Genomic DNA, 15,849 nt, shown 5'->3' with positions numbered 1-15,849 from the left:
AAAAAACAAACAAAAAACCCTAATTTCCCAACGGCAACCCCAAGGCCCCAACCTAAAGTCTCAGCACACTCTCTCCCAAGAATCACAGATTCACTCACTCTCACCTCTCTACCTCACTCACCGCAGTTCCGAACGTTCACCGCCGACCACAACGGCAGCCAACGGAGGACGTCACTCGTCCCTCCCCTCGCCGGCTCCTCTGCGTCGTCTCGGCGCCGCCAGTGTCTGCTCGCCTCTGCCTTCTCCGTCTGTGTTGTCCCGGCCACCTTGGCTCCGCCGTTCCTCGCCTGCCTCCGCCTCGTGCCTCTTCTGCCTCTGCTTCCTCCGTCGTCATCGTGTTGGCTCCTCTGCTGGCTCTGCTCTGCTCCTCTTCGAAGCTCTGCTCTCTCTCGCCGGTGGCCTGCTCTGCAACGGGCCAACACTGCAGCGGCCTCAAGTTGGAAAACCGTCCCTGATTCTGTTTCTGACTTTCTGCTTCTGCACTGTAGTGTAGGTGAGTCTGGTTTTTAGTTATTCTTATTAATTTTTTATACTGGATTTTTGCTATTTTAATGTATTGATGGTAATTGTATTTGTATGTAAAACTGATTGATTTAATTTGTATAGGTTTAGATGAATTGTTTTTGTATGTAAAACTAATTGATTTAGTTTGTTGTTCTCTTTGTTCTTTTTCCTTTCTTGAGGCTTGTATACTAAAGTTGGAGAAACAGATAATAGAGCAAAAGACATTTTCATTAACACTAAAAAATTTGTTTCCTAGCTTGATAATCAAATGATGAAGGTTCAATAAAAAGGTCTTCTTCTGGTGTTGTGTAGCACTCTTTAATTTCCTCAGTGGATTAATCACTTTGCAATAGTTTGATTTGGAGGTCAGTGGTAATAAACAAGAGTTTGTTTTTAAAAGAGAGAAAATGGGAAGGTTCTAGCAGTTTTAAGTTTCAACATGGAATTTTCATTTGAGTTGAAGTTTTTCTTGTTATATTTGTCTTGTTTTTCATTCAGGAAGGGTCTTCCAAGTTCTGTTCTTTGGCCCTTTTGTTTTCCTTTGCATCTTTAAAACAAAGATGCTAAAAAGTGCAAAACAAGAGAGAGTGACTGTATGGAAAACTAGAAACAAGAAAATATTCAACAATGAATCTGTGAATGTACAGGCGATGAACTGATTTCGTTTTATAAGGAGTCATGGAAACGAGGCAGGAAAGACAGGATAATTGATCATTGAAGCTGTTTTGTTTCGTGCCAGTAGCTAGTGGATTTTTTTTGTGTTAGGAGTGATTACTAGTTACTTTGTTTTGTGTTGGTTGATCTGCGTTTTGTATTCTTGCTTTGGTTGTATCTTTTCGTCCTGTTGCTGCCGGTTGTTGTAGTTGTTTTGCTCCTCACCACCCTCTTTGGATTTATGGATGTGACTTAGGCTTTTCTAGAGGAATGTTCATCTCCACAAAAAAATATTGGAATGCTGCTATATTAGTTTATTTTCCAATGAAATATTTCCTGGAAAACAAAAAAGTCATAATTTCAGCCTTTATATTATAACTTTAATATTCAGGATTTCTCTTTTTCTTGATTAATCTCTGGACATTTGATTATTTAAGTGACACCGGGTTAACCGGTTCAACCAATGACCTAGTAGTCTGACCGGTTCGGTTATGATAACTATGGTAGTTTGTCCTTTTAATCTTTCAGTGATATTTTTGTCGGTGCCTAAATCTTGAGGGAATTTTTGGTGATTTACCCAATTTTCTCAAACATTATTTTTCCAAGATTGATATTTTAGTACCTTATCCCAATGGACATAGTCTAAACTTGGCAGCGTGAACAGTGTCATCCATACTCCAGAAACTTGAAGATGAGATCGAATGAGAGCCCTTTGACGGAGATATACATACCAGGAGAATGGTCGGACGCGGTGGAGTTTATCGTGTCAAAGTGGAGCCCTCCTCCTATTGTTTTGATTTGTGGCGCCAAGAATTGTGGGAAGACAACGTTTTCCCGCCATCTCATGAATGTGATGTTGCAGAATGGCATGTGTTCCTACGCCAAGGTTGCTTACCTCGACACCGATGTCGGCCAGCCTGAGTTCACTCCTCCTGGTTTTCTCTCTCTCACCATTGTTGACAAAGTCACTTCAGGTATGATCAAAGATATTTCCTCATCCGTCCTTCCATTTTTATTATTATTAATATTATTGAGTTACTGAGGTTACACAAAATAACATTTGGCTGAAAGTTATCTATGGAAGAATAAAAAACCAAAAGTACATGAAGGATCATGTTTTTGCTAATAAAAATACCTATATTTTGGATACATTGTCAAATGAATCAAGCGTATAGTGGCAGTTTTTCTCTTTCTTTCATGGATAGTTTTGTCAGCCACAATCTTTGATTGTTCCTGTGTAATTTAATTGTTATTAGTATTGATTCATAATAGCTTATTTCTTGCTCTTCTTTTCCTACCTATTATTTTAGATTTGACAACTCCATGCCTGAAAACACCGGAGAGGTACGAAGTGTTTTATTTTCTTTATCTTAATATTTTGGGAACTTAATATCTCTTTTTTGTTTTATTTATTTGTTTGTTTTGCATGTTGTAATGTAATGTTTCTTTGGATTTGAAAAATTAATGTTCTTCATGTATTAGTTATTCTTGCCTTTTGTTGATATGAAGCAATTAATTGGACTTCTTGACTTACTACCTGCCATTTATTTGTAGGTGCCTTTATTTTGGTGATGTTTCTTCTAAAAGAGATCCATCAACATACTTAAATTATGTATTTTCCATATTTGATTACTACCGGAGGGAGTATTACATGTTTGATGAAGAAGAAAATTCTCCTGGGACTCTGGTGCCTCTTATCGTGAACACTCCTGGCTGGGTGAAAGGTAAACCCGTTTAATTTTCAGTTATTAATCTGACTTTTTCTTAGGGCTGCATAATCTGACTTTTTCTTAGGGCTGCATACATGTTAGAATAATATTTTTATGACACTTAGCTGGGTTTTGCATTTATCTCGATTTCCAGGCATTGGTTATGACATATTGGTGGATATGTTGAAACATATTTGCCCCACACAAGTTGTTAAGATAGGCATATCCTCCACAAATAAGAATTTACCTGCTGGAGAATTCTGGTTAGATAGGGAACATGATGGAACAATTGACTTAATCGAGATAAAGTCAGCTCGGCAAGACTCATTCAATAGATCGTAAGTCTAAGTCTGATTAGAAATTTATTGATTGTTTTCGTTGCTGATGCTGCTAGTTTGGCCTTTTATTTTGATCTCTTAGTCTCTTATGCATCAAGTTTGATAGTATATCATGTGTTTGTTTCCACAGGGTGCTTGTTCAAAAGGATGCACATCTCTTGCGTGATTTACGAATAATGGCTTATTTTAGACAGTGCTTCCCTGGTGATTCAGATATTTCTACTATCAAAGAACTTGCAAATTCCTTGGCCTCTCACTGCCCTTATGAAGTTCCCATTGCAAGCATAAAGATTCGACATCTTCATTGTGAGGTTGGATCCAGTTTGATTCCTTGTATGTCTAATTCTAATTTAGGTTCATGGTTTCTTGCAATAGGAATGTTGCTGCCTTTTGACTTGAATATTCATGGGTTGTAGTTTCACTAACAACCTCTTTGCTCTCAAGATAAGGCTGTTTTCATCCAACATTTCCTAAACCCGACAATGGCAGGGTCTCATTACTAGCCAGCCACCATTTTTGTGTTCTGAACTTTCTTCTGTGTATTTGATTCATTTCATTTCCAGACCTAAAGCCTGTTTTCTTATTGTTTTACTATGTTTTTGCAGGTCCGAAGCTCTGAAATATTCTACAGTTTGAATGCTAGTATTGTTGGCTTAGCAGTTGATTCTGAAGAACCTGAAAGTTTACCTTGGTGTCTTGGTCTTGGTAGGTTATTTTAGACTTGTCTCCAAATTCCAAAATGTTCCTCATTATGGAGGGTCATTTACTGAAAAACTACTAACATGAAATTTATTATTTAGATGTTGGTAGTAGGAAACAAGTGGAAAGCCCCTGATTCTGCATGTTTACTATCTATACAACTGGAAAACTTCTGATGCCTTGTAAATGAAAAGAAAAACTCTGATACATGAATCTTGATTAAAAGATGAAATGGATTATTGAACTTGATATCAGTTTCAAACTTTTGGTGGGTCTGTGGCACACAAATATCGTGATAGGAGTTCTGGGGGTTAGTTCCATTATATCTCATATTCTGTTGTTACATTTTTAAGATCATGTGTTAACGAATCTCTCACATGTGACTATCATACTAAAACAAATGCATAAGATAAAAGAATAACAAGTGATATTCCTCTCAAAGTGTTTCTTTCAACCAGTGACTATTACACACTATTATAGACCATTAGTGGTTATGCATTGGATAAATAAGTATTTTTCCTAGTTAATATAATTTGAGATAATATTAAAGGCTTGTTTTTCTTTCAATGTTTTTGTTTTGAATATTTTGCAAATAAAAATGTGAAAATAGAAAATAAGATTTTATTGTATTCACTTTTTTATTCCTCAGCTAAATCTTGAAAACAAAAGAACACTAAAAATAAAAAACAGAACAAAATTCCAAACAAAACAGACCCTAAATTTTTTCACTATTAAACACCTGCTTGATTTCCATCCAGGGATTGTGAGGGGAATTGACACAGTCAGAGGTGTGCTCTATGTGATTACACCTGTGCCGCATAGTTCTCTAGAAAGGGTCAACCTCCTCCTACAGGGCTATATACAAATTCCTACCTCTTTATTGCAAGTAAGACACACTTTTATATCCTTTTGTTTTCTTAACATTAAATAATAATCATGTGGCGACATTTGACTCGGATAGCCAACTTTGCCTAGAATAAGAAAAGGCTTGATTGTTATCGTATTCTTTCTTAACTTATAGAAACGTAAGGCACATTCTCAAACGTGTAATCTAACTCGCGTTCTTTCCCTTTGTTCTCTTATAGGAAAAGAAGTAATTAGTTGTTAAAATGTGATGTGCTAAATATTAGAAAAGGAACTACGCCAGAATGGTTTCCTATTTCTTGTCATGAGGTTGTGGCCTTGTGGGTGGGACTGGAAATGATTGGTGATGTCCATCTCTTAATGATTATAGAGTATTTTTAATATCACGTTATTTTTCAGGTGTTAAAAGGGATTTGAATACTTTCATGTTCAAAATGAATATGACAACCTTGCTTACTCCCTCTAGTCCCAAATTGTCCATTTATAAAGTTTGATTTTGGTACAAAATAAGTGACCATTTTGGAAAACTAGACAGCAATAGTTCATTTTTCTAAATGAAAGCAAGAGAATTAAGTAGCAAAAGAGAGCAAGTATAAGAAAAACAAATTTAACAAGGATAATTTTGTCACGATTAGTTTACTTCTATCTAAAATCAAGATTTTTTTCATTTCTTTAATTCACATGCGTAATTATAACTTGACAATTATTTGGGACCAAAGAGTATCATTTTAACACTTTCTTCTAAATAACAAAAATTAGTGGACATGTGAATATTATTAACAGGTGATATTCATTTTGAACATGATAAAATCCAAATTCCAAAACTTACATGTTATTTCTGACCATTGTTTTCTATTCATTCAGACACAACTAGGATACAGTCATCACTTATCACTAATCACCTATGGTTCTTTGTGATTAGAAGCACAGGTTTTACTTAAGTTAGTGCTCTTATTTTGGGTTTCGCTTAGCGTTACCACGTGCAGAAATTTTAATAAAAAAGGGGTAAAGTTTACTTTTTTTTTTCTCTAATGTTTTCGAAAATATTCTTGACATCTAATTTGTTTCAAGTTTGTCCCTAATGTTTTTGATAAGTATCAATTCTACCCTTATTGAATTTTTTTATGATCAACAATTAGTCAAATCTTCTTTTCCAATTTTACCCATAAAATCCAATTCACCCTTCCTTCCTCTCTTCCACACCATCCTCTTTCCAAACTCCACGCCCACACACACCACCAACACCACCACCATCATCTCCCCTGCCTCTTTCATCCACCATGCACTGCCATTGCATCTGCCTCCTCCACCATTGCCCATCGCGGCAACCATCTCGGCCGCTTCCACCACTCGCTACAACCATTATCTTCTCTTTCACCATGTGCCACCGTCGCATCTGCCTCCTCCCCCATTTGTTGCTGCCGCAACCATCTCTGCCTCCTCCATCACTCGTCGTAATGGATGTTGGTGGGGGGTGGTGATGATGATAGAGAGAAAAATTAATGATGATGATGACGGTGATAAGGAATTGATTATGAGAATTAGGGTTAGAATTGGAAAAAAAGTTGAATAACTATTAACCGTCAAAAAATTAACGGTTGAGGTTATTTTGACAATTTTCAAAATGTTTGGAGCAAAGAATTTATTTTATTATTTTTAGAGTTTTTCATGCATTGGGTATATCAGAATATTTTTATTTTTATTTTTTTCTATTATTTTTTCTGTTTCACTTTTACCACTCTTTACCGATGCAATGTTGTTCCCCCGACTGAACAATCATGGTTCCTTTTCAGGTGTATGGATGCATATCACCTTACATGACAGCGAATGCTTTGACCACAAGCTAGTTAATAGTTATCGTCTTGAGTTGGTAAAGACGACCATTGCAGTAACATAGCAGTACTAGACGTCTTGATTACTGTAGATGCTTCCTTTTCCATGGAACAATCTCCCAGGATAATAATTATGTGTGTTCGATTGAGAGTTTGTTTCCTAGGTAGAAAATTATAACAACTTTGGGAATTGGGATGCTAATTCGTTTCTTTGAAATATAGTAATAGAAAATTGGATTGCCTTACTAGTGTTCTGAATTCCGTTTAGCAATAATTGTCTTGCATAAAGCTTGCAAGCTATTTATTATTTACTTTACCAATGATAAGAACCAGAAACTTTAGTAGCTAAACTGATGAGTTGAATTAGAGATGAATATGTTTGGGGAACTATGACGTTGATAACGATTCATATTTGTAAGTAATATTTTCCTTTTCCTAGGGTTTTAAAGCCAAGGAGTTGTGTTATTCATGGTTGAAGATTGAGAGTGGAGTTGTGTTATTTATCGATTGTGTTACCTAAACACCTAATCTCATTATATTGATCATGTGTAAACTTCAATTGCAAATTAGGGCCAACACAACATCTTGCATATATATTTCTGAGTAGTTCCCAGAACACCCCTCACATTTGATTTATATAATTATAATTATAAAGATAATTTGTTTTATCAATGTCTACATCAAACTTACTCCTAGACTTGGTTGGTTTTCATTGGTATTTTATATTTATAGCCAAACGAGATATCCATTCAGGTTTGCATTTTATTAACTGTATACATATACATATGTTTGTTATCGGTTACAAACATCATAGTTGGTAGTTACAAGTTCTGCAACCTGTTATAGGATTTTGACTTTTTGAGGCTTGATGATGCTGATTTTGTTTTCCTTATTTTATCAACCATTAGAATTATGAAATCAACATCAAGTAAACCAACAACACTCTTCCAAAGTAGTTTAATTATATTTGGATTTCCTTAACTGCATATATGCATTTTCCGCTAGTTTTATTTTTGGTATTAGTATTTTCCACTAGTTATAAATACAATAAATGGTCGTTACAAGTTATGCAAATAGGTTACAAACTACGAGGCTTGTTGATGTTTCAAAATCAAAAATGGCATGGCCCATGCAAGGTGCCATGGGGAGGGTAGTGCTTTCAACCTTGTATAATGCATGGACATCAAATGTACATGGGAGGCCGTGGCCAGTGGCCACTCTAGGAAGAAACTAAACAAATCCAAAATAAAATCAAATTCTTGTTTGCAACAAAATAACTCTAAATTCCACAATATCACTTAGTTGGCACAACTATTATCAGCAATTACCAGCAACTAACTATCAGAACAAAGTCAAACGTAAAGCCAACCCTGCATACATACAACAAACTATACAAACTCGCACCACAAGTCCACAACATTAGCTAATTACTTGCCAAACATGCTGTGTTGCAAGTTTTTTCCTCTTTATTATGCCCTCAGCAAGTTGCGCTGTCGTCCCAACTTTCTTTCTTCAATTTAGCATACCCACGAGCCATGGGATTTGCCATGAAGGCCGAGCTCTCAATTCATCCAGCTGACACATGGGCAATGACCAACCCAGTGAGAAGGAGGAGCACAAACCCTCCAACACCAGCAACCAAAATTCTCAGAATAAATATCCAACTTCTATACGCACAATGAAATTCTAAACTCCTACAAATTTACAACACAATATCATGCTCGCATTTAACTTATTTATTACCTCTGTGTGCTAGAAAACTATCAATATATATTTTTTCACAAATTTAGTTATACAAGAAATTAAACTAGTTACAAACCTCAATAATGTTTTCCAGATTAATCATACCCGCGGGCAACGGGATTTGCCATCAGAGCCGACCTTTCAATTCTTCGGAGGCCACATGAACCATGTACCCTCTAACAGTAGCAACTAAAATTCCCAGAATCAATATCCAACTTATTTTTTTGTACAATGAAATTCTAAATTCCTACAAATTCACAACACAAATGTGAGCAACCTTATAATTTTTTGGCTAGAACATAGGCCGTGTACTAAACCATAGAAGTCATGTACCCAACATACCAATGAAAATTTCCAGAGTCAATATGCAACTTCTATTTGCACAATGAAATAGTAAAGGGTAAAAAGAGGTTACATTATGGGTGTGTAAGAGTGAGAGGATACAGTGGGCAAGAAAGGAATTATAGGTTGTGGATGCGTAAGAAAATAAAAGGGGGTTATTGTCTTATTGATTGTCAACTATTGGGTGTAGAATTTCAATAAAATAGTCAAACGTTTCTAAATTATTGGTTCTCAACTTCATTCTCCCTTGTTGAATTAGCAAAACTCTTTTAAATTCAAATGTTTTGAACTTTTGGGGTGTAGAATTTCAGACGCATATGCCAGAGAGCATCTTATCGGGTAAGTTCACGAGTTGAAGATAAGCAAACTCAAACCGCTGACATTCGTCACAGGTTAAGCTACCGCCTCTCAGTCCCCAGTTGTCTACTATAAAAGCCAACAATAGACAATAACTTTCCCTCGAACACAGCTTACAACTTCCATCGTATTATGCTCACTTAGGTTGTCCTATAGTTTTGGTTCTATGTTGCTGAACGTGATGGGGATCTAGTTTTATTAAAGAGAAAAAGAACACTCTAATATTGAGGATGCAATGTGTTTCAGCGACGATGTAGAAGTAAAAATAGGTTGAATAGGTTGATGCAGGTCAAGATTGATCCATTATTATGCCCTTTTCTTTGACAAGTTGATCAAGCTCATCCATGCCTAGTTTTACTTTCCAATTGTTTGTTAAGGAGACGCCATGATTTTATTGTATTAGCAAGGCTGCAAAAAGTTCAGTCAACAAAAATAGAAGAGATTGTGAAAAGTATGATAGTGAAAAAGTATCTATTACTCCGGCCAAAGAAAAATATTATACAGAATTAATCATAATTTAATTGCAATCAAGTTTCTATCGGTTAAAAATTAATCAAATCCTTACATACAGGGAAAAAAAATTATCGAATCCCTACTATGGAAATGGAGCACACACTTCTTTAATCCTAACATTTGCTATGGAATAAATACCAATGACTAAATTATCATTGAACTTTGACTTAAACGGTGAGAGATGTATTCTAGAAGAACCACTATTCCCCCCTTCATTTGTCCAACTATCTCATACACATCTCCGAAACACCCCAGCACCAGTTGCACACTTAAAAAAGAAAAACAAACTGGCTTCATCACCCACCTGCCTTTACTTCCTCCGTTTTATTTGTTGACGCTCACTATGATGTAAGCTTGTGGTTCTCATCAAGGGCGACTCCTTTTGTTTTGTTTTGGTATTTTTTCCACCCTCAAAGTAGGATGCTACTTAGCTGCATATATTTTGTGGGATGCGAGTTAGCAGCATTAAAACACCAAAGGTATTATTAGCAAGAGGCCATCTTCAATTTTATCAATTAGATAACACAAAATCAGATAAAAAAAATATTATGCACACATAAAAAATCAGCCACCATATATTTGTATATGTGTGTTCGAACAGGAATTAGTTAAATGGTGACTTAATTTTGGTATACACATAGCATAGTTAGATCTAGAAAGCTACCTCAAGGTTGATGAATGAAATTTGACATACTACTGGTGCCTGTCTTGACAAAACAATGTCCCGTAGAAAGATACCCTTTTTTCATTTGAAAGCCAACACGCTGTGACATTGTCATCACGATCTCTAATGAAATTGCACCTGAAGATTTAAAACAACACTTACTATATAATTGATTATGTGAAAATCAATTTACGTATTAATGTTTTAACTGAAAAGAGATTTCAAGATAATTTGTTTTGTTTGGATTGTACGGAAAAAACTGTGTGACAAAAAATAGTTTTGGTGAAGCTAGAGGAATAGGACCGAGAGACAAGAAGTCATGGTGGTGGAATGCGAGTGTACCAAAAAAGATAAAGACAAAAAAAGTGCTTTAAAAAGTGGTGTTTATGCCGCAATACAGATAACATGAAAAAATATAAGGCGAGCATATGAGAGTCTCTACCAGCCTTTAGGCATGAAGGAAAGAGAAAAAAGCATATATAGAATTGCAAAGAGCCGTGAAAGAAGAACAAGAAACTTGTATCAGGTTAAGTGCATAAAGGATAAAGATAAAGAGGTTTTGGCTCAAGATGAGAAGATCATTAAAAGGTGGAAAATCTACTTCTATGAGTAATTTAATGAAGGACAGATGAACCTTGGTCGATTATGCACGAGGGAAGAAAATCAAAACTTCGACTACCATCGACTATCGAAGGATTCGAGACTTCGAGGTAAAAGAGGCTCTAAAGCGGATGAAAAATGACAGAACTTTGGGACCCGATAATATTCTGATTTAAGTTTGGAAAGGCCTTGGAGAAAAGGCATCAGTTGGTTAATCAAGCTTTTACATGAGATTTTAAGGTTAAAGAAGATGCCAAATGAATGGAGAAAAAACACCTTGGTACCTATCTACAAGAATAAGGGAGATATACAAAATTGCGAAAACTATAGAGGGATCAAGCTCATGAGTCATACCATGAAGTTATGGAAAAAGGTGATAGAACGAAGATTGAGACAACAGACACAAGTAACAAAGAATCAATTTGGGTTTATACCAAGCAGATCCACCACCGAACCTACATACATGTTAAGAAGGATGATGGAGAGGTATCGTAATAATAAAAAGGATCTACATATAGTGTTTATTAATATGGAGAAAGCGTATGATAGGGTGCCAATAGAGGTCATAGAAGGTTTTGGAAATGAAGAGAATAAAGATCGCATATATTCACGCAATTAAAGATATGTATGATAGGGTTACAACTAGTGCGAAGACTCAAGGTGGTATGACAGAGGAATTTCCTATTGGTATTGAGTTACACCTATGCCGATGATATTGTTCTTATGAGAAAGTCAATAGAAGACCTAAATAAAAAGCTGGAGTTATGGAGAGAAATTCTAGAAGTATATGGTCTAGCGCATAAGCCGTAGCAAGATGGAATATAAAGAATGTAAGTTCGACAGCCGAAGGGAAAACCCTAATACAGAGATGAAGATTGGAAAACACATCCTACGAAAAGTTAAAAGTTTTAAGTATCTTGAGTGCACTATACAGGATAATGGAGAAATTGAACAGGATATAAATTTTAGAGTCCAAACAGATTGGTCAAAATGGCGGAGTGCGTCTAATTTTATGTGACAAAAAAATGTCTTTAAAACTTAAAAGACAAATTCTATCACACTACTATCAGACCGGCTATACTTTATAGTACAGAGTGTTGGACGATTAAAAGGGACCACGAACATAAGTTAAGTGTAGCAGAGATAAAGATGTTGAGATTGATGAGTATTCATACGCGTTTGGATAGAATAAGGAACGAAGATATAAAATAGAGAGTTGGAATAGCACCTATTATAAAAAAGATGGTAGAATTGAGTCTCACGTGGTTTGGACATGTGAGAAGAAGACCAACAAAGCGTCCAGTCAGGAGGGTGAATGAAATAGAGGATGAACAAGGGGTGAAAGGCAGCGGAAGACCTAAAAAGGCTATCTATGAAGTGATCAAACGAGATCTACATGTAAACGATCTCTCCGTAGACATAATACATAATAGAACTCAATTGCATCATTTGATCCATGTACTCGATCCCATCTACTAGGACAAGACTTTGTTTTTGTTGTTGTGTGATAAAACTACTAAAAAAAGACCGTTATTATTTATATTATTGACTTATCAAGCAAAAACACTAATGTGTGCATCGAACAAAAAACCTTTTCAAAAAAAATAAAAATAAAAAGGAGAGGAAAAGAAACTTAAAATTTGGACAACACATAATCACTTACATAAAAATTACCCAAACATGATAAAAAAAAAATTCAAAACGATGAAAAAGAAGTCTTTTTTTGGAGTTCAACAAACATACTCTCTATTCTCTATGGTCTTTTTCATTATAGTTTAAAATGAAATTCATTGAACTCCTCCCCCTTAACGTGACAAGGTAATCCTTTAAAAATGGAAATCATATACAAGAAAGACTATAAGAATTAGTGATGTTTGGTGTCTTACCTCCTGGATGAATATAGGTGCTCGCTTCACGGATTTGACAAGCCACTTTGGGTGTTACCTAGAAATACCTTTAGTTAGTTTTGTAATTCATACTGACAAAAACCATAGCTACAAAAGACATACATAAATATAATGCATGTACACTTGACAGTTTTAGTTATACAATAAGAAAAAGGCTTTAATACTCTATAGGTCTTTATAGTTTATCAAATTTTAATTAAGTCCTTATAGTTTAAAAGTATGTACTTAAGTCCTTATATTAGATAAAAAAATTCCAATTAGGCCTTCTCTAACTATTTTCTTTTGTTAAAAATACAACTATTTTTTGGAATATTCATTTTTGTGTTTCATGTAGGATGAATTATGGAATATTCTAAAAAAAATACTCTAGAATTATTGCATTTTTTTCTGAAAAATAATTAGTAAGAATCTAATTACAAATTTTTATCTAGTACAGGAATCCAATTACAAACTTTTAAACTGTAAGGCCTAATTAAAAATTTGATAAAACTATAAAAGCTAACAGAACAATTAAACCTAAAGAAATTTGCTAAAGATAATTATTTAAAGTGAGGTACAACAAGGGGAGGATACCATATAATCCAAAGCATCAAGCAACCAAAACAAGGAAGCTACTAGAACAACAAAGCTTTGCCCCACCACTAGGTGGGATCAACAAAACTCCGGTGTCTTATCATATACCATGTCTAAATTACCCCATTTATGCTTAAAAGTTGGGGGCACCCTAAAAGACCAATAAAAGGAAATAATTACATTATTTGCTTGAACAAAGTGATTAGTAAGAAAAAGAAGCTGGCTGGGTTTTACATGAGCTTTAACAGCAACACACGTGCAGCTTCATCCATATGTTTGCCCCTACCAACTAGATATTTCTAAAAATTACCAATATGTTCTCGCATTTTTTTCCAAATCTCAGAAGGATGGGGTGGAAGGAATATGGTACCCTGACCATTTAAATTTGAACCTGATCAGTTTAGCCTTATGACCCCTTATCTTTCCATGGTATAGCAAAATGGTAGAGTAAATAGGAAGGGCAACAAATATCAAGTTCGATTTCAAAGCCTAAGTATACATACAGGATTACAGGCCTTAACTCTAGCAAACAGAATGAGTCTCATATCTCATGAGAACATACGCAAAGATTGTACAGCAGTCTATTTATTCTTGTAACTTCACCTCCCCTTCCTTTTAAAATCAAAAGAATATGGAGCTCAGAAAATTAGTTATTCTTTTGGGTGTTTTGAATTCAAATCCATTGTTTTTAGCCCAAATAATAGGTTTTGATCTTTAGATCAATCTGAAATGTTTTCTTGCAAATCACACCTTCAGTTCCTAAATCATTCCTTGAACAGAACCTCATTCAGTGCTTCCACCTTAATAGACCTATTTGGAAGCCCAGAGCTCCCCTTGAGGTTCAATTCAATCCTTTTTATGGATCCGTTTGTAAAACAGTGCTTAATAGAATTACTACAATAATTATGTTGCATGTCTCAGTGTCATATAGGGCTAACTATCTTTAAATGTGTGTTATTTGTTGACTGTTTTGCTGAGCTCTGAATCTGTTCCATATCTATTTTTGCATTGTTCTGATGATGCTGATGAATGTCAGGTTTGTCAGGTTTGCCATAGAACCTTGATCCAGTTGGTTCACTAGTTTTGATGGCTTTAGGGAATGAGAAAGAAGCCAAATCATTTTGACAAAGCACATTCTATGCGCCAGCACTTAACGTAATGCAATGTAATTATCATAATTTAATCAAGAATTTTGGACAAACAATTACCTAAAACAGGCACTCCAGGAAGTGCTTGATCTGTCCTATTCTCTTCCGTTACGTTAGTTGTATTCACCACATTTGTGCTAGTGTGCAGCAAGGATCCATGGGTTTTCTTCACCACTTTCGCCTTCCTGTGAGAATCAACTAGAGTTATCGTCATGTCCAACAGAACATGAATAATATAAATAAACATCAACAATTTAGTCACAAACCTGATTAGCTTTCGCTTAATAATGCCGGCTTTTAGTTTCGATACCCCTTTATAGACAATGAGAAGTATTATTTACCTTGAAGAAGAATCCACACATAAACAGAAAAGGAAAGAAAAAGAAGAGGAAAATAAGCAAAGAATCTTGGACAACTAATGTCTACTATCACCCACCTGGTTTAATAATCGCAGATGTTGAAAGAGGTTTCCGATTGCCCCTTTCAGCTTTAATGGAAGCAATGACAGAATCACCACTAGGCCCCAAGCCTTTTCTTCCCACCAGCTTCACTCCTAGCTTTTCACAAAGGTAATTCAATCTCATTTCATCACCTCCTCTTACTTCTCTTAGGTCAAGAATCTGTTGCCTTGATAGTAGAGTGTAAACATGAAGCTGCTGCTGCTGATTAAAATGTGACTGAAGCTGCTGAAAAAGCAATTTGTTTGAGTGCTGTTGTTGGTCCTGTTTTGCAACTTCATGACTCTTCTTTCTATGCTCACTAAATGTTACCCGCAAGATTGCTGGTGACTTGGAGTCTGCATTCTTCCGAGCAAAAATGGCAGAAAAGCTTCCAAATTCTATATCAGGTTCTCTAAATAAGTCCGCAAGAAGGGAAGCACAAGAATAAGCATTTGAAGGAGCCCTATCAACCTTCAATCTTCGGGATCGAATATCAGCATAGTGAGCCATATTTGCTGCTTCTCTAAGACCACTAAGAAAAGCCCCATGCATGGTAGCAGGATAGCGCCTAGTGGTTGCCTCCCCAGCAAAGAAAAGTCTACCATCTCCAACAGTTTCTGCTAAAATATCATAATCATCCCCGGAAGCTCCAACTGCAACATTAGAATAAGAACCAAAGCAGAAAGGATCATTTCCCCATCTAGTACAGACAGTTTGGATAGGTTCAGGAACACTAATTCCTTTTGGTTCATAGATACCTGCACACAGACAAAGCATGTGTCATAAATTTATCCTAAACAGAACAGTAATGAAAATTGAGTAACGTTTGACTCATTTTCATAAAATACTTTATTAGGAATAGTTTTAAGCCAAACTTCACAATGGTTACTGTGGAAAACATTCAAAAAGGTCTGATATACTAACTGATATTGATCCAAGAATTGGATGTTATATATAGCCTA

General features: G+C 35.6%; 2 protein-coding genes across 8 annotated transcripts in view; one reads left to right on the top strand and one right to left on the bottom strand.

Moving 5' to 3' along the window:
• Positions 32 to 6,916, top strand: LOC107643911 (polynucleotide 5'-hydroxyl-kinase NOL9). 5 transcript variants are annotated; one of them, XR_002363443.1, is made up of 10 exons: positions 34 to 493; positions 1,823 to 2,132; positions 2,469 to 2,502; positions 2,713 to 2,882; positions 3,022 to 3,205; positions 3,336 to 3,516; positions 3,811 to 3,910; positions 4,663 to 4,790; positions 4,990 to 5,773; positions 6,562 to 6,845. XR_002363443.1 is itself a non-coding variant. In XM_016347662.2 (9 exons), the coding sequence occupies exons 2-9, from the start codon at positions 1,850 to 1,852 to the stop codon at positions 6,613 to 6,615; spliced, it is 1,134 nt and encodes a 377-aa protein (XP_016203148.1). In that variant the 5' UTR covers positions 32 to 493; positions 1,814 to 1,849; the 3' UTR covers positions 6,616 to 6,916. The 5 variants fall into 5 exon arrangements, 4 of the variants coding, with proteins under 4 accessions (XP_016203148.1, XP_016203147.1, XP_020979994.1 ...); XM_016347662.2 differs by lacking the exon at positions 4,990 to 5,773 and having other exon boundaries at positions 32 to 493; positions 1,814 to 2,132; positions 6,562 to 6,916; XM_016347661.2 differs by lacking the exon at positions 4,990 to 5,773 and having other exon boundaries at positions 32 to 493; positions 1,800 to 2,132; positions 6,562 to 6,916.
• The window catches only part of LOC107643909 (protein FLOWERING LOCUS D), a 9,892-nt gene continuing 2,436 nt past the window's right edge, over positions 8,394 to 15,849 (bottom strand). The window contains exons 2-7 of one of the 3 annotated variants that reach the window (XR_001621152.2): positions 14,884 to 15,645; positions 14,714 to 14,759; positions 14,508 to 14,632; positions 12,706 to 12,763; positions 10,220 to 10,357; positions 9,530 to 9,986 (exon numbers count right to left, since the gene is read on the bottom strand). Coding sequence is in view for 2 of the 3 variants with exons in the window: in XM_021124334.1 (XP_020979993.1) it covers positions 12,732 to 12,763; positions 14,508 to 14,632; positions 14,714 to 14,759; positions 14,884 to 15,645 (965 nt within the window). In the remaining variant the exon portion in view is untranslated. Of the gene's footprint in view, positions 9,451 to 9,529; positions 9,987 to 10,219; positions 10,358 to 12,705; positions 12,764 to 14,507; positions 14,633 to 14,713; positions 14,760 to 14,883; positions 15,646 to 15,849 lie in introns of those variants that run through there. The other 2 variants (XM_021124334.1, XM_016347659.2) reach the window with 2 other exon arrangements.

Source organism: Arachis ipaensis, chromosome B05 (assembly GCF_000816755.2).
Source record: "Arachis ipaensis cultivar K30076 chromosome B05, Araip1.1, whole genome shotgun sequence".
Lineage (NCBI taxonomy): Eukaryota > Viridiplantae > Streptophyta > Magnoliopsida > Fabales > Fabaceae > Arachis > Arachis ipaensis.
The sequence above is the reverse complement of the archived record's forward strand: the minus strand, read 5'-3'. Positions and strand labels throughout refer to the sequence as shown.

What these genes read in the sequence shown, in the direction of transcription:
- LOC107643911 (XM_016347662.2), top strand. Translation starts at nt 1,850, where the DNA reads ATGAGATCGAATGAGAGCCCTTTGACGGAGATATACATACCAGGAGAA. An exon ending in CACTCCTGGCTGGGTGAAAG is followed by an intron (nt 2,883 to 3,021) that starts GTAAACCCGTTT and finishes CTCGATTTCCAG; the next exon opens with GCATTGGTTATGACATATTG. An exon ending in CAAGACTCATTCAATAGATC is followed by an intron (nt 3,206 to 3,335) that starts GTAAGTCTAAGT and finishes TTGTTTCCACAG; the next exon opens with GGTGCTTGTTCAAAAGGATG.